The sequence below is a fragment of the Neltuma alba genome, unplaced genomic scaffold (assembly GCF_004799145.2).
Source record: "Neltuma alba isolate B1F8T4 unplaced genomic scaffold, ASM479914v2 tig00003988_pilon, whole genome shotgun sequence".
In the NCBI taxonomy this organism is placed as follows: domain Eukaryota; kingdom Viridiplantae; phylum Streptophyta; class Magnoliopsida; order Fabales; family Fabaceae; genus Neltuma; species Neltuma alba.
The window spans coordinates 822,818-845,767 of NW_021633509.1; the positions used below are offsets into that span (position 1 = coordinate 822,818).

The 22,950-nt window shown below is 31.3% G+C and overlaps 1 protein-coding gene across 1 annotated transcript; it reads right to left on the reverse strand.

Moving 5' to 3' along the window:
- Positions 1-2,479: 2,479 nt before the first annotated feature.
- Positions 2,480-11,079, reverse strand: LOC114743303 (very-long-chain aldehyde decarbonylase CER1). Its single transcript, XM_028931504.1, has 10 exons — positions 11,020-11,079; positions 9,768-9,865; positions 7,975-8,210; positions 6,917-7,136; positions 5,483-5,858; positions 4,620-4,724; positions 4,340-4,540; positions 3,668-3,760; positions 2,863-3,036; positions 2,480-2,650 (listed from the first exon to the last, which is right to left on the reverse strand). Exons 1-10 carry the CDS (start codon positions 11,077-11,079, stop codon positions 2,480-2,482), a joined length of 1,734 nt encoding a protein of 577 aa, XP_028787337.1.
- Between the last annotated feature and the right edge of the window lie 11,871 nt (positions 11,080-22,950).

The window sequence follows — 22,950 nt, forward strand, 5'->3', positions numbered from 1 at the left end:
CTACACTTCTATTCCTCCCATACTTAATATAGAACTTAAATTGTTGAATTGATATTGTTTTTTTTTCTAAATTACTACTATTAATTCTCTCTCAGTCATAATCAAATAGAAGAAGGAATGAGAATATTAAGGAAGATGATTATAGTGTTTAAAAAAAAAGTATGTCATATTTCTTATAATCAACCAACTTACCTAACTTCTTTAATCTAATCAAATTAATTAAATATGTCTTACATTAAAAAATGAAAGAGTATTTACTAAATTTACTTTTCAATTTGGCAAAAAAGTAACATAGTTTTGGGTCTTAAAATTGTGATCAACTTTAGTCAATTTTTACGTACTACTACTTTAGGTCCTAAACATAAGAGCTAACTAATTATTCTAGCTTTTATATTTAAAACTAGAGTAAGATAACTTTTATATTTAGAACAGAAGTAGGTAATATTACCAATCATTATGCCGCATCAGTTACCCGTCATACGTTTAGCCAAAGTCATATTATGCATCTCATTTTAAACTTTCATTTTATTACCTTTTTGCTGTGTTTCATCAATATTTTATATGCATGTTTTTGGTACGTACTAGTGTTTTTTTTTTTTGGTCATGATGTGATCTTGTTTTATTGGGACTGAAATTTTATATGTGATCTTGATAATTATGGTTTCTATATACTCCTCTAATCCTATTTATAAGGTATTTTTAACATATTTCATACAAACTAAGAAAAACTTTAAATTATATTAACTCTTTATTAAAATATAGCAACTTTACCCGTATTTAATATATACACCTTTGAAAAAAATAACTATCTATATTATAATAAATGAAGGACAACATAATATTCATGGTAAAAATTTAATAAAATGACTTATGAATAAGACCAAAAAATTTTTTTCTCTCTACTCTATAAATAGAAGCTGAGCAGTGATCTGTATATATGAGAAGGACACAGAAACTTCATCCTTAATCGCATTCTTTATTATCACCTTTGATGCCCACTTGATCGTGAAATATCATAATATATAGAACTTCCAAGAGAGAGAAAATATATATATATATATATATATATGTATGTATGTATAAAGAACAATAATCCCTTTGTTTCTTAGCATAAAAGTTAGTTGAGGGGTTAAATTTAATGTCTAAATTATGGACTGATATGTTTTAATACATTGGGTTGTTTTGAGAAGCTTAATTAACTAATTTATTAAACTTTCTTAATCTACTTAAATTAATTAAGTGGTTTTTATATGTACATTAAAGATTGGAGAGATTATATCGTGTTAGAATTGGCTGTAAGGAGTGGAACTGATTCCAATTTTCTTGAGTTCAAAGAGATAGATACTCGTTAGACCTCATTATATATACTTAAATCTAACCTAATATTATCAGATTTTGAATAATTATATATAAAAAATAAATAATCATAATAGGAAGTATGAACTACAGTAACCAAAATTACTTGACAAATATTACAATATGTATGACTACTATCATTTATACTGCAACCAGATAAATTAGTTTGCGACATTTACATGTTCCTAATATATTAATATCTATAGCAATATAAATTCCAATATTTATTGAATTTTGGATAAAAACATAAATCTATCAATTAGAGTAATATCACCTTTCGAATGTCAAAGTTTCTGAGATCAATAATGTTGTGGACTAATGAACATTGACGTTGACTATCAACTCCACGTATTAAAGAGCCTTTTTACATCTAAAATGTTCATAAATTATATATTCACTACATTTATACATCTTTATATATTTAGAAGAAGAGAATAATATGAAAAATGTAATCATACTTATGTGGTTCGGTTAAGGTATAAATCTGTCCTAAAATTTTTTACTAAGAACCGCTGAGCACTCAATTTTTCTTAGTGCAAATTTGTATTGGAAGTTGCAAATCATGATAATATTGTTCCCTATCATTAAAAATGTTATTCGTTAATACCATTATTTTAATGGTTAATATTAAATTTTTAACCGTATGAGACAATATTAGTATGATTTTAAATTTCTGGAACAAATTTATATCCAAAAAAACTTGTGGGTAGTCAATGCTCTTGAATAAAAACTTAAAGGACAAATTTGCATCTTATTAACCCAATCCTTGAAATTATGAAGCAAATTAAGAGGACAAACAATGACGTGTGTCGGTGCATAGAGGGGGGAGGGAGAGCAGCCATTTTTTTCTTTTAGCCAAAAGAAAGCTAGTTTTATTCAAACAAGACGGCAGATAGATGAGCACCTACAAATCGACATGAAATAATCAACACAAACAAATCCAACCCATAACAGAAACCCTAAAACCGAAATGGGGATCCAGTTAAATAATAAATAGTAGACAAATTATTTTTTAAAAAAACCCACAGATTGCGATAACCAAAGCAATAGTTCATTATAACAATATAAAGCAGCTTCGAATTTATTTAATTCATGCATATCTAGATTCATGGGAATGATCAAATTAAAAGGGACTTTCCATTTCCAAAGGTTGGAAACCATGACGAATGGTTGCATGCCATATTTGAGTGATATCGAAAGTGGCAGAACCACACTCATGTACGTTCCATCCTTCTAAGGCATGCACTATTCCTGCTATTCGCCAAGCACTCATTGCTCTCCTTGGCAGCCAGTTCTGTGATTTGGAAGTGAAAGATTAAAGCAATTTGATATTAAATGATGGCTTTCATGAATGGAATACAAGACATTAATTGGGCTTATTTAAATTTTGCTAACATTATATAGACCTTCCATCTATTTTTAGAACATCCATTCTATTTCAATTTATATTGATCTAATTAAAAATTATTATAAAAAAAAACTATGGTGGCTATACGTACTACTAACCTCACAAGAATGCGTATTGATGAATGAGGAAGGAGCCATCATGGCAGGAGTATAGTGGTAGAAGCAATCTTTTCGCATTTTCTTTGGAGGAAATTGAGAAAATGGTATGAAAATCGATCCTTTTGCTGCTCTCATCTGTTCATTTTCATCCCATCCATCTCCTACCAACCATATCTTCAAAAAACAAAAGTATATATTTAAACATTTCAAGTTTCAATTCAATAATCCCTTAATTTTATTAAGGATGAAGGTCTAATTTTATCTATATATTTTCACTCAAAAGTGATGTTGCCCCCAATTCTTTTTTAGACTCGATGTTGCCCCAAAGGTCTAAAAATATACCAATATTACTCCAGCCCGTTAATAAAGTTATTTTTAACCATTTGTTGACTTAATTATATTGAGGTGGCTAATTATTTTTAACGATCAAAATTAACTTCAATTTGTTAATGAGTTGAGGCAACATTGCCACATTTTTAAACACAACTATTTCATTAGCTTGCTGCTTTCGCGGTTACCACTAAAATGTTTTTCTGGTACGGCTTGTGAATCGGTTGATGGAGCAAAATGTATTTTAAACATGTTTATAGGTTGTCAATGGCCTTATATATATAGCCTAATGACTTAAAAACTCCTTTAAAAAGCCACAGGTTTGATCTACTTGTAATTTCAAGTTAGTATTACTCATCTCTCTAATAAATAAGAAAAACAAATTCATAAATTTATATAATATAACTGAATAAACCATCCGTTATGAGAGAAATTTGGCGATAAAGGAAGTCATTTGATTCTTAACAATATTTACCTTGGCATCGAAGGTAGCAGTGAGAGTAAGATCTACTTTGGACTCGAGTCTTGAATGTAGCTTCGTCGTCTCATCCTTGTTTAATATAGTTACCTGCTTGTAATCACCAGCAACTTGAAAAACTAAATATAATTTTTCTTGAAAATTCTATTATTTTCACAAAAAATTAAGGAAATTGTTAACTTAAATTTGCCCAGCCACTTTTCTCTGTACTTACAGAATTCTTCCCAAAATTTAAACGGAATCAAACTAATACCACCCCCAAAATTTGAGTTTGTGACTCAAATTTTGAGTGCTGTTTTAATTTGGAACAGCGGCATGATTCTTCTTCAAAGGCAGTTTTTCAACTGTGATTAACATAATACTCCTCCGGTCCTAAATATAAGACCCTTATACACACTAATATAAGGGTCTTATATTTAGAACTGGAAGAGTATGAAATAAGTATCAGTGTGTTAGACACACTATCAGATTAGGATGCTATATGGCCCTAGAAAAAAATATCAGGGTGCTAGATGCTACCTCACCCTTTATTATAAAAATGCAGTTTTACAGTTAGCAAGTATAAAGTATAAATAAAAAAGAACAAGATTTTATAAAAGGAGTGCATTGAAAACCTTATTTATATAATTGCATTGCCCTTATTCTGCAAAAGTGCATGAAACTAATTACCTGAACATTTCTTTTGGTGAGAGCATTGGATATAGCCAGAGAAACCTTATTAAAGTTGCCTCGCAGAAGCACTTGACTTGTGCTCCTGGGAATGCTGTTCACTGCAATTGCCGCAGCCAAACTACTTCCATCTATAACTTTTATCTTCAACTTTGGAAACTTATGGATGTAAAGTTGCCCATATCCATTCAACTCTTCTTGCTGCCAATGTATACATGATTTTGCATTATAAAAAACCTATATACTGAAGGTTTGTGTAATATTTTTTATTTCTAATTACCTGATTAAGAAGCCCAAGACTCAAAACTTTAGCTCCAGATAATTCAGCCTCTAATATTGCCTCTTCAATTAATTTGTCCACTGATGTGCTTTGTCCTTTCAAATACTGCATAACACACAATCAGAACATCAATGATAGGTCCTGGATCCCATATATAATATTCGTTCTTATCCTAAATGTAAGAGTTAAATCGATAACTAATATAAAAAATTAAGAAATTTATTTGGTTATTTGTGAAAAAATGTGTGTTGGCTTATCTAAAGCTCACCTTCCAATCAATTGCATTAGATATTAATTTTTTTTAATTGAAAACTTTAATTAATATGTGCAATCAATAGAGAGGATTTTGAGAAAAAAATTATATAGATTTGGAAGATAAGATAGATTTAGATCTTATGTTTAGAATCAAAACAAATATTTGTGCCAGCTCTTATGTTTAAGATTTGAGTGGCTAAAAAATTTCAATCTTGTCTAGGATCTTAGTCATCATTTTCATGTAAGTGTGATTGCCTCATTATTTCAGATTCTTTAGAGTTTCTTGAGCATAAGACAATTCTTTCCTTTTTATATAAAGTCAAAATGCATTCAAAAACAAGAAGTTCAAGTTACAAAGTCGGAGAATAAAGGACAATCATTAAGAAAATAAAGATCTCTACAGCCTATTCTCGGGTTTAAGAAAATAAAGAACATGAGACAATTCAAAGCCCTTCAAACTAGATAAATTCTACATAAATTCTACAACCCACAGCTATCACAGTTAAATCTATAGTTCTTTAAAATAACAACAATACCTTTTTATAATCTGAACCATTCCCAGATTGAGATACGATTAAGCAATAGATTATAATATGGAAAATTCTTACTTGTTTTGTGAATCTTGGTACGACCCATGACTGCAAATTGAGCTTGTTGAAAGTGTTCCTTTCTGAAACAAATGTTCGACCAAAGATCCAAGCCATTGCTATAAAACCAAAAGTGAAGGGCCACATGAAACAAATATACCATTTTGGTGTTTGAGGGTTGGAGGCCAAGGAAGCGAAGCCTAAAGGAAGATGATAGATAGAATCTGGTGTTGTTAGGTGGGTTAAGTAAACCACATCAAGTGAATCCTTTGATCTCTTCAAAGACATTTCATAAGTTTCATCTGTGGATTCATCCACAGTGCCATAAATGTAGTCATATATTGGCATGAAAAGAGAGTAATTTGTCCTGAATTTGGTGTGGTGCAGTGAGTGAAACCTGTGGTCCACAAATTGATCTTGAGTTTGTCATTGCTGATTGAATGACTATTCAATTATTGATTCACTATGATAATTGCATAATCATAAATGCCAATTAAGAAAATTAAATGGTACAAAAAGGTTCTAAAATAATTAATATGTCTTAGCCAAACATTCCTATTTACAAGTCAAATTCAACAATTTATATTGACAATGCAAATTGAACTTTCATATTTTACTAGGCGGGATGCATCATTTACAACTCTTAGTTATAAAAGTTACCCCTTTGATCCTATCTATAAGAGCTAGTTGAGTTGATTTTGGTCCTAAAACCTTAATTCATTTCATCTCTCATATTTATTTTTTTAAAATTAATTTATCTAACTTATAAATTGATATATAATTTAAGTTATACAAGAATATTTTATGAAGATCATGTGATATTTTCTAAAATTAAGTAATTTATTTAGCTTCTCTAATCTATTCATAGTAAATAAATAGCTCTTAATTGCATTAAGAAATCGAAAGTAATATAAAAACTTGAATTCCTTGAGATCTCTTTGGTCCCGTTTGGTAGGAAGCATTGAAAATGAAGGATATGGACTAGGACTATGATTGAAAAAAATTATTAAAAAAGTCTTTAGCATGAGTAATTGTTTGTCATATAAATAATTAAGGCTCAATCCTACTTTCATGGGTTTGCCTAATCCCATATAACAAGCAACCTCATGCTAAACATTATTTTTTCAATATCAATCACAATCCTTATCTCTCATTTTTAATGCTTCCCACGGTACCTTTGTATCTATTTTTCTTATAGACCTAAAGTATTGAATTGAAGTGCAGTCCCTATTTTTGGTAAGTTGCAGTCATAGCGGGAACGATGATAAATTGAAATTGTAATAGTCCCAAAAGAATAGCCCTTCAATAATTGGGGAATCTGTGGAGGATCTACTGTAAGGGCATCTAAAGCATATCCACCTCGAACTATATATCATAGTCTATATTTTAATTAGTGGATGTGGGACTTAACATGCTCTCATAATGAAGGCACAAGGAATTGATGAGGAGACTTACGATGGAGTGTAAGCGAGATACTTCAGAAAGGGGAAGAGCGAGAAGAGCTTCTCTGGAAGGAACTCAAAGTTGCAGTGACCCAAATTGTTCATGAAATCGATATAAAACAAGTAACCATAAACCGAAGCAATGGAGGCTGTCTTTGTGAACAATGTTGCAAATTGTGGTATTGCGAATAGAGCAACATATGCTAAGACCTCAGCGAATGGATGAGCAACAGCTGTAAAATAATCGCAGTAATAACATCAAGGGTATGTAAAAGAAATAAGAAATAAGAAATAGAGCGAATGTACACTTATGTCTCAAAAAGTTAATTTGATGATGGCAGAGATCTAAGAAAATCTTGTGGAAAGATGAATTGCAAATATCAATTCGTACAACTTTAGATAAACTCAGGTGAAAATAATTAGGAGTGACTTAAGAAAATTAATAATTTGATTTGCAAATGAGACATTTATATTTATAACTATCTACATATTTGGATATTTTTCCAGTATTTAATATAGGAGCAACATAACTAATTTATAAGAATTAAGAAAATTAAGTTCATTATTTGTAATAAAACGTGTTGGTTTCTCTAAAGTACTCCTTTTAATTATTTGCATTAAAAATTATTCATAGATAAAAACCCTCTTCATATGTACAATCAACGAGAGTTGAGGAAAAAAAAATTATCTTTTAAAGACAAACTAGATTAAGGTCTTACATTTAGAACTAAAGTAAACACCTCTACTAACTATTAAGTTTAGGCTAGAGGGAGTGTCATCCTTCAGCAAACTTCTTCAGACTTAACCATTTTTCATTATATACAATTGAATACATACGCATATACAAACATGTCAATACTAAGCTCGAATCAATGACCTTATCCCAGCATAGCTAGTGGCACTACCACTAGAGCAACTTGGCATTGATTAATTATCATTAAATTGACCTTTTGAAACCAATTGTCATTCCCCTGATAAATTGATCAATCCAAAGCAAATATCAACTCTTCCCAACAACACAACATAAATTAAAAAGAAAATGAGGAAAACTATGAATGAAGAGTATGATACCAGTAATAGGTTGGGTGACTATGGAAGAATGATGGTGAGAATGGTAGCGAGAATAAAGAAAGTGGTGATGAAGTGCTCTGTGAAACCAATAATAAAGAAACTCCACTGGACCAGCATGTAATAAAGCTACGAGAACCACGCCATCTGCTCTCCATACGGGTAAGTGATTAGCAACCTCAGGAAGCATCGTATATGCTAAGCACATGATATGTCCAGTCAACAAAATATAGTCATCCCTGCATATATCATACATTCCAAACCAAGGATAGATCAATATTTTTAACTTGACTATTTGTAGTTCTAGAGATATTATTGATTCTTAATTCCTAATTATACGGATCCTATTCACACATGAATGCAGCGGGTGCATTTAAAACGGATTTTAAAAAAAAAAGAATAAATATAACTGCAAAAGCATACTTTTTGTCTTTTGATTTTATACAAGATTTTAATTTAGTTAATTTTATGATGTAACTTTTCAGTCTTTAAATCCTAATACCATTAGTCTCAAATGATGATTTTTTATGCCGATTATTGTTATTTTTAAATTAAACTTAACACATCAAGATTTGAAAATGTTTTGTCAATATTTAAAAGTTTAATGTTAGTATCTTTTGTTAACAGTGTTAAGGTTATACGACTAACAAAACATTTTATAAAATTAAGGGACCAAAATGAAATATGGTGTATGTGAAGTTAAAAAAAGAAAAAAGAAAAAAGTACACGACCATATAATTACGATAAGTAAATGAATGCACAACTAAGTTCTTTTTGATATCAGAATTTGGTCATAAATTTGAATCTCACCTCCAATATATAGTTTCAAATATGGAAATCGTTTAAGAGTAGGGGATGATATATACGTGTTAAGTGAATTGGAGATTTGGATTTAACATTATGGCTCAATATAAAATATAGGTATAATAATTATAATAATTAAATTGTAATGTATGCTCTCCTTAGCTTTGTTAAAACCTAAAGTTAAGTGGACCTTTGTATTTATTTATTTATAAACATACGTACGTAGACCTTTTTCATCTCTTCAGCTTTGGTAAATGACACAAGCTTAACTTTTTAAGAATAAGCACAAGCATTCCTTAAAAATAATAAATTACACAGATATCTAATAAGTTGTTCTAAAACTACAAGGACTTTTTTCCCCCTTAAGCTACTTCCAGGGAGAATTGTGTGGTTTAAACTTATGGTAGGTTTGTGGGGTTCAAGAGCAGAGGTTTCTGCATGTTTTTGGCCCCCCCTTCCCCGGGGGAGGAGGTTAGATATGTATAATTCTGAAAAAAAAATTATGTAATTTTCAAAAAATTAAGGAAGTTATGTTTAAGAATCTCCACAACCAACAAAATAAAATATTAATGCATATAGCAAGATGATGCACTAATTCAAAAATCACAACACAGCTAATTTTATTTTCTAAAACTAAATAAAATGTATTAGAATATACTAGCTCCAGTCCTTAATATAAAAGCTAATTAGGGATTAAATCTGGTCATAAATGTAAAACTTCAATCCTCTTATCTCTCATCTCTTCCCAAAATATCCCTATTGATTGTGGGGGTTCCCATTAAGGGATAATTCTAATAATCCAATACACATAATTAGATAGGATGGTTTAGGGAGATTAACGTATATTTGTGACAAATTAAATAATCAACTTAACTAATTTCTTTAATATTTATAAATTAGTTATTTAGCTCTTATATTAAAGTCCAGAATAGTATGTCAACTTTAATTTATGAAAAATTGTAACATTATGAGCAGTTTTGAAAGGACCGAACCAGTTGCTTTCTCTGTCAACTTGTGAGAATTCAAGGCCCCTGTCAATAATCCTGTTTTTGCCTTGAGCTGATCGATGGCGAGAAACAGATATCCAGATCTGGTTGTGAACCAACCTCGCCATTAACATTGGAAGTATGAGACAGTAAGCGAGGTCTCTCTCATGCGACGCTGTCGCACAGTGAATGATGGTCTGAACAACCCATGGGGCCAGTAACACGTACTTCAGTAATTTCCATCATCGTCCGTCGTCGCCATATGATGAAACAAGACAAGGGCAAATTTGTCAACATCTTTTTCATTGTCATTTAACATACAATCTCATCTCATTCTCAATATAAGAGCTAGATAACTAATTTGAAGAGATTAAGTAAATTAGTTAAGTTAATTAATTGTAACGAATATGTGTTGACATCCCTAAACTACCCTTTCTAATTTTGTGCATTGAAATTATTCCTTAGTGAGAACCCTTAATTATAATGAATAGGGATGTTTTAGAGAAAACATTATCAACTTGAAAAACAAAATGAATTGAGATTTTATATTTAGAACTAAATCTAATCTCTAGTTAGTTCTTATATTAAAGACCAGAAATAGTATGTCATTTAGTTAGAGGGTTCTTATAATAACGAGCAGAGAGACAATATACATGATGGAAAATTGTAGCAAGCTGGGGGGAAGAAGAGTTACAGTATCATCCATGCATAATGTCACAACATTGCCCAAAAAGAAAAGAAAAAGAAAACCTCAGCGAACATATATTAAATTTGTCACATATAAACTGCAATATATATTTCATGTATCTGAAAAGAATGGAGCATTTTTTCCCCTTTTTGAACGCAAATCAAAGCTAAGTGATCATATATTAAGAAAATTAATTACAACTAAAAGTACGAGAAAAAAGCAATAGGCCGAAAAAAAAAAAAGAAAGAAAGAAAACTTCTTAAAATATTCCCCTGGCAAAGTTTATTGTTCAAATGTATCTAAAATTTATTTAAAAGCTCAAGTGCAACCTATATCCTTAGCAGGTATAATTCTTTTTCAATTGCGTATAATATAACTTTAACTTTGTATACATTTGCACACGCATGAAGATTTATTGCACATAACTGAACAAAAGTTAAACACCCAAGTTTTTGGGTATCTTTGAGAATGAATTTTGTGATAAGAGACTTTTCAGCAATTTTTCTGGGGAAAAAAAATGTTAAAGAGGCTGAAAGCAGCTATATTAGGAGAGGCACAAGGAAGCAAAACCTTAAAGCTCCCAAGAGGCTTCCATGGCCAATCTGTAAGAATGCCTGGTTGCGAAGCCATGTCTTTCAAAATAATAATAAAAATATTATATCACAATCTCTTGTGGCATAGCATGGGCTGCATGGCCTCCTAACACGCGCATATATAGTGCTTTATTCATCTGGTCCCAAAAAAAAAAAAAAAAGTCATTTAATGTACACAAGTAATACCAAATTATAGTCCTTATAATTTATTATAATTTCAATTCATTTTTTTAAGAGTTATATATCGTATCCTATGTATATTATCCATTGATTCTACCAACTCAAATACTACTCTGGGTCCTCATTGAAAGGCCTCTCATGTGCACACATATTAAGAAAAGAAGTAAAGGTGGTTGCTTGTATTTTTTTTTTTTTGACCGGACGTGGTTGCTTGTATTTAATCTATCAAAAGTTTGTTGTCATTTCCATAAAATATCCCCTGACTGTTGACATTTAAAGCTTGAAACTTTTCAGCACATAATGGTAGTTGGGGGGGGGGGGATTACTAATTTCGGTAAAAAATATAAGAGTTGGAGAAAAATTATTTTAATTGTAATCTAGTTTATCCACCAAATTCACAAACTTTTTTTTTAAAATATACCTATTGATTGTACATATTAAGAGGTTTTCAACATGAGGTAATTCTAATACACATGACTACATAAAATGTTTTAGTAAAACAACACATATTAGTTATTAATTTTTTTAATATTCTAAAATAAGTTATCTAGCTCTTATATTAAAAATAAGACACAGTAATGTATAAATAAGATATAGATAAAAGAGAGAATCATGTCTTACTCTTATAAATAGAATCAAAACAAACTTAATAATTAGTTTCTACAATCAGGAGTGAGTGGAGTAATAATTCTTATAATTTTTCATGTGAAAATTGTATAGCTCTCTATCTAATTATCAATATAGAATTCAATTTCGATATCTATGGCAAGCTGTATTTGTCATAAATAAAAAACAGTATGTTTCATTGCTACAAATCATCACCGTGTAGTTAAAAATATTTTTCTGAATCTTTTTTAATTTCGTTTTAAGCTTTGAAGTGCTATCTGGTGTCATATTGATATTTGGATTAGGATCTCATATGATATATAGAAATAAGTTGAGGTAGATTTCAACTTATGTTGGAATTTTACGCGTACATAATGATCATATGTTGATAAACTTAGAGTTCAGGAGTTGGCAGCGCTTGAATATAATACTACCTCTGGTTTTTAATTAAAAAAACTAGTTAGGAGTTGAGTTTTGCCCTAAATATAAGATTTCAATTCATTTTATTTATTTTTCTTTTTCCAAAATATCCATATTAATTACAAAGGATTCATACCAACAGATAATCCTAATCATCCAATATACATGATTGAAGAGGATGCTTTAGGGAGATCCACATACATTTATGATAAATAACGAACTTAATTAATTTTTTTAATATCCTCAAATTATTTATTTAACTCTTATACTAATTAAAAGCCAGAGGTAGAGGTAGTATAATAGTATTGGTCTTTGGATGTTAAAAATTTGTATGAAAAACTGTTACAACGAACTTTATTGCGTTGCTGCAGAAGAAATTTACTAAAAGTCACGCGGCTGATATAATTAAGGGCGAAGCTGTATCAAGCACTTGGTCTTATTTTTTTGATACACCTAGCACCTTCGTTTTATTTTTAATACATTCGGTATCTTAATAATTAAAAATAAGATTATGATGTTAGGTGTACTAATAAAATAAAGTCAGTATATTGGACGTACTGGGAAGGTAAGATGAGGTCATGATCCACCTTTGCTTATAATTAAAATTGGTGGACAATTGTAATTTGTAACTGGAAAAATTGGTGGACAATAAAGAATACCTTACAGACACGTGTTTGTGTCTGTGTTAAAGCACTTTATGCGCAATAAAAACATGTAACTAGAAGTTTTAATGAAAATAAAAATAATTAAAATGCTTTAGTGAGTGTATTGAGGATTTTTCTATTACTAAATTTTCAACAAAAATACAGAGAAAATTTAAATGGCTAACGTAATTTCACACTAAACAATTTTTCTCTCTTGGGTGTTACTCCCTGCCTCCCTCCCTCCCTCCCTGGTCCCTACCTATTTATAGCAGCCTTTTCAAAGCTTCGGGAAGAACTAAAACATGTTTTTAGACATACCCCTAATATATGATTATAAAAAGCGTTTAAAGTGGTGCGCAATCATGACCTTTAATGGAGAATGGGGTTGGAAACAAATTAAAGTTAACCTAAAAAATAAATATTAAATATGCTTGTAACATAGTACTAGCTAGTATATTATATAAAGTCATCTGTAATAAGTTTTCACATATTTACCTCAATTACATGGTATAAAATCACTTAAAATAAAAACCAAAAATCTTCTTTTTCTTTTATAATAAGCAAAATGATATTATAAACAAATTCTACTGAGTTTTAAGGGAGAATTATTATAAGATCTCAATGAAGGATCCTGATACAAGTGAGTTTAAATATATTGTTATTTTTTACACTGAAATTTGTCATGACAAACTTTTTAAGACTTAATAGTAATTCCTCCGAGGTTTAGAGTACAAAAAAAAAAAAAAAAACAAGGCAAACAGTTAAAGCAACAAAACGATGAAAGATAGAAGGATGCATAATTTCAAAATGAATGGGAAGGAAGCCGTCAGTAGAAAAGAAGTCAAACAGTGTTTTACGTCATTGTGCCTGTGGCATCTCAACATTCTCCATGAATAAAGAAGATGAAAGCATACCAAACGCCTCATAGAAAATCGAATGAAACAGGGACTTCCCCAGTTCTAACCATAACCGACTAACCGTTCAGCTGATTGCTGTTACTAGTTGCACAATTTAATGAACGTACACCTTCCGTCCTATTTATGAGACATGAAAAAATGTTTTTATTTTATTTTATCTATATAAGTCATTTTATTAAATTTTTAATATGAATATATTATTTTGTCCTTCATTTATTATAACATATCCAACTGGTCATATTTATAAGACAGAAAGAAAATACTCTTCTTAGCTCTATTCATAAGTCATTTCATTCAATTTTTAGTATGAATGTATTATTTTGTCGTTCATTTATTATGGTGTAAATAGTTACTTATTTGATCCCATTTATAAGTCACTTTTAATATGTTTCACACAAATTAAGAAAAACCTTAAACTTCATTAACTCTCATTTAAAATTCAACAGCTTTCCAACTTTATCCCTATTTAATATACATTATACCTCACATAAACAAAGTTAACACAAAAATAAATAAAGGGTAAAATTGTACATCCATATAAAAAATCTCTCAATGCCCTATAAATAGGACCAAAAAATATCTTCTCTTTCTACCCTATAAATAGGACCAGATGAGTATTTTCTTAAAGGTGTATATATTAAATAGAGGTAAAGTTGAAAAGTTGTTATATTTTCCAATTTTATCGGATGTCCCTGAAGGGACAAAAGTTGTTATATTTTAATGAAAAGTTAACACAGTTTAAGGTTTTCTTTTTATCTGTGTAAAACATGTTAGAAATGTCTATAAATAAGACCAAAAAAATATATACTGTAGTTTTTTTTTAAATGTATATATATTAAATAGGATTAAAATTGAAAGGTTGTTATATTTTAATGAAAAATTAAACATGTTGGAAGTGTCTTATAAATAGAATCAGAGGAGTAGATATGTAGTTTTTTTAAAAGGTGTATATATTAAATAAAGATAAAATTGAAAAGTTGCATATTTTAATGGAGAAGTAATGCAATTTAAGGTTTTCCTTAATTTATGTGAAACATATTAGAAGTAACTGATAAATAAGACCAAAGGAATAATAATTTTTCTATTATTTAATAAAATAAAAAAATATTTTTTATTTTATAAATTAGTAGTTCCCAGCTTTTTTTTCTCCCCCCCTCTACGGACCAAAGTAAATATGCCCTTCCTGTGAACGGGGACGTGAGTGGCGAGGACGAGGATATATAGAGTAGTCCGTGCATGTGTCGCGAGGCTCTCACTTAATTCTATCGCTACATTTTGGTATGCCGCCATCTACTCATCTTCATTATTTATTGAGGATTATATATATATATATATATATATTATATATATATTTATATAGCTGGCTGCCGCAGAAGCATGAAGCATAGATTGGCTGAGATATATGTGTGGAAAACCAAATTGATGAGGCAATAATTTGATAATAAAATTCTGGGGCGGATGAGGTTGGGAAGAGGGAGGATGCATTAACAAAAATATCAAGTCGGTTGGTTTTTTATACGATACGGCTAACCAAATTACATTATTCGAAATGTTAGTTAAAATTAATTAAAAGACTTAAAATATGTAAATATTTTTGCTAGGGAGACAGAGAAGAAAGTGTGATGTGATATACTCCTCTTGTCCTACTTATAAAGCAGAGAGAGAAAGTTTTTTATCCTATTTATAAGTTATTTCATTAATTTTTTAGTATGAATATATATACTATTTTGTCATTTATTTATTAGAGTGTAGGTAGTTATCTCTTTTGAAAGGTGTATATATTAAATATGGATAAAATTAGCAAATTGTTATATTTTAATGGAGAGTTAATGCATTTTAAGTTTTTTTTAGTCTGTATAAAATATGCTAGAAATGCCTTATAAATAGGACCAGAAGAGTAATTGTGTAAATAAGAACCGTAACTGTTGATTTTCTACACTAATTGTCCAAGTAACCATGTGTAATGTCCTAAAATTTGAATCATGAGGTTTATAAAATAAATAATGGAATAGTCTAACTTGATTGATTAAGGCTTAAAAACACTTAGAATGACTGGATTTGTTTTCTAGATCTGAAATGATTTGCGAACATGCGCGTGTGTGTGTATATTTAAAGTATTTTGCATTTACATGTTTTATAAATTAATTATTAGTAACTGAGACTTTATATATCACCGCATGGTTCTTCAATGTACATGATGTATTAATTTAATTAATGTGTTCGCACATATCCAATGTATATAAAGAGAATTTTTATGACATACTAGCTTGTCAATTACTCCCTACAGTCTTTATTATAAATTTCAAGTAACTAATTTATGAATAATAAACAATTAATTAAAATTTGTTTAAAACAATAAATATATATTTTTATTTTCAAATATGTCTTTATAATTAACTAATTTTAAGATGGAATATGATAAGAGAGAAATAATTAAGGGCAACATTAAAAAAAGCATTAAATTTTAAGACAAATCCAAATTAAAACTTATAAAATGGACCACACCTCTTCCCAAATTAGAAGCTTAATTGTATCAGAAGTTTTGGGTGAGAGGCACTGGGTTTCATATTCGAGTAGTGAGATGGAAGGATATCTATAAAAAAACCTTATAAAAATATCCGTGCAGATGAGTTGCAAGGAATTTTGTCGGTGTCATTGTCCTATGAGATGTAACAAGAATTATAATATAAAAAAAAATGAAAAGATAAGAAAGGGATAAGAATTGAATTATAAATAGGGCCTGAATTATACTCGAGTCAAAAATTCAGAGACTGAATTATAACTGACGTAAAAGTTGAAGAACCAAAATCTTAATCTTTCCCATATATTTATTGTTCATTTGTATAAGAATCAAGATGGGAGCAGAATGAATTAATACCTAAACACTTGTTTACTCCCTCCAATATCAACTCAAAGACCCTCCCTCTCCTTCCGTTTTGCTTTGTTTCATTTCAACTTCCTCTGTTAAGCAAGTACCCTGCTCTTCTAAAAGAGTATGCATATAACCTAATATTCATCAATCACATTCAGAATTCAGGTTCAATACTGAAACAAACGAACAGAGCAAGCAAGGACGAAACTGACATTACTGGGAATTCTGCGAGCATGGAAGACTGGACTTTCAGGGTCATTTTGGATTATATTAGAGGAAGCATGACCTCCCCTCCCAAAGCGGCGTATTCTCATTCGGTTAATGCCGTTCATCAGGATATTGTTTACCTACTTAGAAGTTTCTCCATTTCTTTCGTCAAATTTTTCTCCTCCCGTTGATTTAGTTCTTCATGTCTTTAAGTTCCTTTCCCATTTCCTTTTCCTCTTCCTATGTAACGTTTTAAACTACCCCACTTTCATTAATGAGTTTTGATCACCCATCACTATAGCCTTGTTTATTCACTAAAAAACCAGACAAAAAAAAAAGTATCATATACTAAAATCAGAGAAGGTTGAGGGTTTGCATAGATGTATATCCACCTCCAAACAAACAAATGATTAATAGTATCCTTCGATCAACAGTATCAAAAAAATCACTAAACAATTATCCCAAAAAACAAAGAATATGAAGTAATCCAAATGCATTACTGAAAAAAGTAGTGAAGGAAGGAATTCGTTTTCTTTTAATTTGTATTTTTTATTTTAAATTTAAATTTATCACACTCAAAGTGAAGTCAGAAATGTGAGGGGTATATATACGTATAATTGTGCGATATGAGATTGATCCAAATACCAAAATTTCAATGAAATAATCATAAAAATAAGTGGAGAAAATATATTCTACTAAAATCCACACCATAGTGTGCTCAAAATTGTTTGCATAAATGTAAAAATAAAAGAAAATTGAATATAAATTCTTAAATATTTACTTATAACATAATATTTAAGGTATTAGATGTATCCATGTATATGTGTGTGTCCATACCATTTCCATCACTTTCAAATAAAAACATATACCCATTGGATGATTAATTTTTCATAAAAAGTCTCCTTGTATAGGATGGACTTCATGAATGATAACTAAAAGATGTTCGGATTAGACTTTTTTAAAAAATAATTTTCTAGTGCACAAAGCAAGGGTGTAAAAATTTTTTTGTTTTGACTTACATAACATACTTTTGAAAACTAATCCAAACACTCAGAGTCTCATGTTTTGTAAAATGCTAAGTAGATTTGTTTATTGCAACACCTCACTTTTATATACTAATAGGACCATTTTAACGTCTGTGAATCACTAACGCCAGGTTTCCAATCTGGGAAAAGACAAGGATTTTTTTTTCTTTAACATTAGAATCCGTTGATCAAATATTTCAAAGCTTCAGATAACTGATGAGTGATCCAATTTCAACCCTGCTTTCAACTTAATCTATTATCATCTAAAATAATTTCATACTATACAATCTTATAATATTATATTAAAATAAAGCAACGCTCTTGGTTGACAGCATATACGTGCACCTGGCAATGCTCACTTCCTTCTTCTAGAGGATACAAAATAATATTTCCATAGAGTAAGTAAAGTTACTTGCCCATATAATTTGCTATACAATTTACAGAATTATAACAGGTATCTCTGATCTTCAACCAGCCCACCTTCTTCTTAAATAACCTCCTTGTCCTTCTAGCTACTAGCCTTCACTGTTCATCATAAATTGGGGGGTGAGATTCCAAAGAATCCCCGTAGTAGTAATTTCCATCAAACAAATGTGCAGATCACATAAAGCATGCAAAACAAGCCAAAGTGGAACATAACCATGCAAGCTAATGCAATTAAGCATTTATGCGCAATGACAGATAGAAAAGCTGAATAAATAATGCACAAATACCTGGCAATCACTGCCCCATGTCTATTAGACAAGTTAAATAAATAATGCGCTAATAATTGGCAATCATTGCCGCGCATATAATTGGCAATCACTGCCGCGCATATAATTGGCAATCACTGCCGCGCATATAATTGGCAATCACTGCCCATGTTTATCAGCTGCACGTGGTCACGGTTAAAAATCCATGCAAGGAATTAAGGATTACATGTTCTCATGCTTTAGAAAAGTAATATGGCACAAACAGACATGCAGCAATCATACACAAGTGTAAGGGAGGAAAGAACTACTACCTGAACCTTCTGCTTCAAAATCAAACTTTACTTGTTTCCTTTCTCTTAGGTTCTTCGGTAGGCTTTTGCAGATATCAAAAACCTATTATATTAGTAAGGGTTGGTTAATACTTGATCCAACATAATTTATAAATTAAATAACTCTCTTTAAATCCCAATCTCTTTCAATCTCTACCCTTACTTAATAGTTAGTCATCCTGGACAATTTTTCTTATTTAAACTTTTCTCTTTGGAGAGTTTCCTTCCTTATCTCAATCCAAACAATAAGTCTTACTACTTCTCCAGACATACTTTATCCCATCACGCCACAGCAACATACTTTGTTACATATGTATTTGTATATATGCATATAACTTCTCCATTCGTACACAAAGACTGAACCAAGCACTCAAAATATATATTATATAAATATAATAGGATTTAACCATTCCCGTTTCATTGACGGTTCCCTTCGCTTCCAAACATCAACTAACATTTATATACTCAAGACATTTCGAGTAAACCCCCCTCCGGACAGCACATTGCAGAATCAAAAATATATATATTTTTTTTAATAGCAATATCCAACCACAACCACAACTAAACACATGCGTGATCATAAAACTCTGTTTCGGCGAAGTCAAAACAGAGCAACCATTCGGTGATTCAACTTCAACATGCAGAACCGGATACTGTCTTCATGGGTTATTAGCACCTGTTTAGGAAACACAAGACAGAGGCACAGAGAGGAACATACATCCAAGAAAACATACTTCTCTTGCTTTTTAACAGTAAACCCGACACCCGTGGCTTCATAAACTCAGCCGCAGTTTTGGAGTCACATAACAGAGGCGTACAGAAGACATGAAGACCTTAAAATAACAGCTATACACTCCATTCTAGTCCTTGGATACAATTTCTGCAACTTGATACCCCAACTCTCCACTTCCTCTCTCTAACCCGAACTCAAACCCATCATCAACTTCATATTCAGCCTCCCAAAGCAGAAAATAACGATGGAAGTGTGCTTAAGAGATTCACCTTGATCAATTAATCGGTTTGCATGCAATAGAATCACCTCCGATCACCTTCTCGCTGGTAGCTTCTTCTGCGTTCTCTCTCTCGTTCTCTCCCTCTACGGTGCAGAACAGAATGAGATGAAAAAGGAGGGTAGGATCGGTCTGGAGGTTAAAGAGACAGAACACGTGGATGACCAGCTGATAATTGAGGGAGTGAATCAGGTGGCAAACAAAGAAGGCAGCACGTGTACTACATGGTTGCTGAGTCATTTTGCCCTCCTAAATAATTATTCCTCCAATCTTATTCCTTCTCCTATTTTTCTGAAATATAAGATATATCCAGAAATTAAACCAAATATCATAAATGGATTTTTCTTATCCATTAGCTTCTTTGACCCATAAAATAATTTTCCTAAGAAAATAACCCATTTTTCTATGAAAATAGTAGGGCTGTGCAAAACCCGGTGGTCCGGTATGGTCCGGTCCAACCCGAACAAACCCGGTCCAGTCCGGTCCAGAAAAAATTGGCCCGAAACAAGACTGGACCAGACTGGACCGGACTGGTCTCATCGGGCTGGACTGGACTAGGGACTGACCCCTCAAACCAGTTGGTCCAGTCCAGTCTAGCCCGATTTTTTAAATTATTATTTATATAATTTTATTTGATTTAATTTTTCTATATAAATTTTTTATCTATTCAAATAATTAAGATTTATCTATTAACTTTCGAAGTAATGAGCATGCATATATATTTTCTACAATTTAAGATCTATATTGATGAGAATTAATTAATAAAACATGACTTCATTGGGAAATTGAAAAGGAATGATCAAATTTGATAAATTTTGAATTAAAATATATGTAAAATTTTATATAGTAAGTTACAATCTTACCTCCTATTGAAGAAATTTTTTTTTTTTAAAAAAATTAAAATTAGCTCTGGACTGCCTGGACTGGTCCAGGCAGTCCAGAGGACCAAGTCCAGTCCAACCCGACCTCGGGTTGGCACTGGACTGGACCAGACCTCGGGCTGTTTTTTTCAGCCCGAGGTCTTTACTGGACCAGACTTCGGGTTGATAACAAACCTGGTCCAGTCTAGTCCATGCACACCCCTAGAAAATAGCTTTAAAATCATCTAAGCCAGTTTTTGGGGAATGAACTTTTCCAAAATATTTCTAAACCTTGAAAAATCAATATTCCATAATTTTCCCCAATTGTGATTGAGCTATTAAATAATTTTAATGAACTTTCTCTTTTCTACTCATCCTGAGTCAGAAAATTCGGGATGTTACAATTCTCCCCTCGTAAATAAAATTTCGTCCTCGAAATTTAGATAATTACTTTGAGGCATAAAGTCTGGATATTGCTTTTGCATTTCTTCTTCTACCTCCCATGTAGCTTCCTGTGGTTACAATCCTTTCCAGACCACTTCTACAAATGGAATACTTTTATTTCTCAATCTTCTTTCATGTCTATCAATGATTCGTTCGGGTCACATGTCATAGGTCAGATCATCTTGTAGATCAACTTCTTCATATTCAATGACATGCTCTTAGTCTGGTTAATACTTTTTCAGTTGTGACACGTGAAAAACATTATATAACTTACTCAACTATGGAGGTATAGCTATCTGATACACCATTGGGCCTACTTTTGCAAGAATTTCAAATAGTCCTATGTAACTCGAATTTAATTTCCTCATTTTCTTTGATTTTCCTATGCCCATAGTCGGTACTACTTTCAAGGAAACATAATCTTCCATCTCAAATTCCAACGGTCTTCTTCTTTTATCAGTATAACTCTTCTGATCTTTATAGATCGACTTATGTATGTAGTTGGGGGTGCATTGAGGAAACATGGTCTACCACCTTCAACGTTGACTACCTTCTTTGCTAACTATGTAATTTTTCTCAGTGCTCTTAACTCATATGTTGTGATAGATCACATCCACAATGCTGGATACCTGACATCAACTAAGACTTGTTAATGGCATCCATCATTCTGAGTTCCTAAATATCAACCAAGGTATATCAATTGCATCAATGATTCTAAGTATTCGGCATCAATCAAAACATGTTAATGGTATCAACCATTCTGAAAAATTTTACTTTGTTATTTTCTACCTTACCTTTGGCATTATCTCTTAGTACTCAATCTATTGATATAATATTTGGGGACTTTTTCTGTTCCTCTTACTTTCTTACCCCAAACTTAGCTTGCTTAAATGCATTCTACTTGGGACTTGCAGCACTACACTTTGTTAACTCTTACTTTTCTTTGTTGACCAATTAGATTGAGCTCGGTCTATTTAGCAACTTGGCTATCTGAAGAAAATCAAGGATACTCTCTCTGTAACAGTTAACTAGACTCAAGAAATCTTACATTCTAAACTCATCTAAGGTCATTGTCTTCCCAGAGAAAACTGCTTTATTTTGGGCATTAGTAACTCTCCTCTAGGTCTTCTACGACCATGAGATCTAACTGTGATCTCGAGATCTAACTGCGATCTCACTAGCCCCTTTCTTGATCTAACTGTGATCCCTTTCTGGAATTCCAAGACCAAAGAATGAAGTTATAGAATAACTTTCTCTATGAAATCTAGCAACCATATTGATAATTCTCCAAAACTGATCTTAGATACCCACATTGCTTTCTTAGGCCTTACTCATTCCTTTTGGCAACTCCAACATTATCTCCTTACACTTCTCATTTAACTTCATTATCTTATCCTCAACTTTCTCAAGCTTTATATCAATTCGTCCACCATGTCGGCTAGCTCTTTGAGCTATTTATTCATCCTTGTGACCATTAGTCAACATTATGCTTAGGCCACATACCATACTTGCCCTGCCTTAGTATAGGGTCCTACCACTTCTAATAACTTTAGATGGTACAAGGGAAAACTCATGATACTGCCTTATCTCTCTTAAGGCCGTCTTATTGTTCAAAAGCTTAGGTCGCCACTTTGCCTTTATGATAAAGTTTACTTATATCCCTATTTGGTTTCTCAACTCTTGCCATTACTCTCTGATAGGG

Excerpts from the sequence above, each read along its gene's own strand:
- LOC114743303 (XM_028931504.1), bottom strand. The coding sequence starts at position 11,079 with ATGGCTTCGCAACCAGGCATTCTTACAGATTGGCCATGGAAGCCTCTT. Across the intron at positions 4,725-5,482 it reads TACCAAGATTCACAAAACAA|TATTTGAAAGGACAAAGCAC; the intron begins GTAAGAATTTTC and ends TGTGTTATGCAG. Across the intron at positions 3,761-4,339 it reads TCACCAAAAGAAATGTTCAG|GTAACTATATTAAACAAGGA; the intron begins GTAATTAGTTTC and ends GATTACAAGCAG.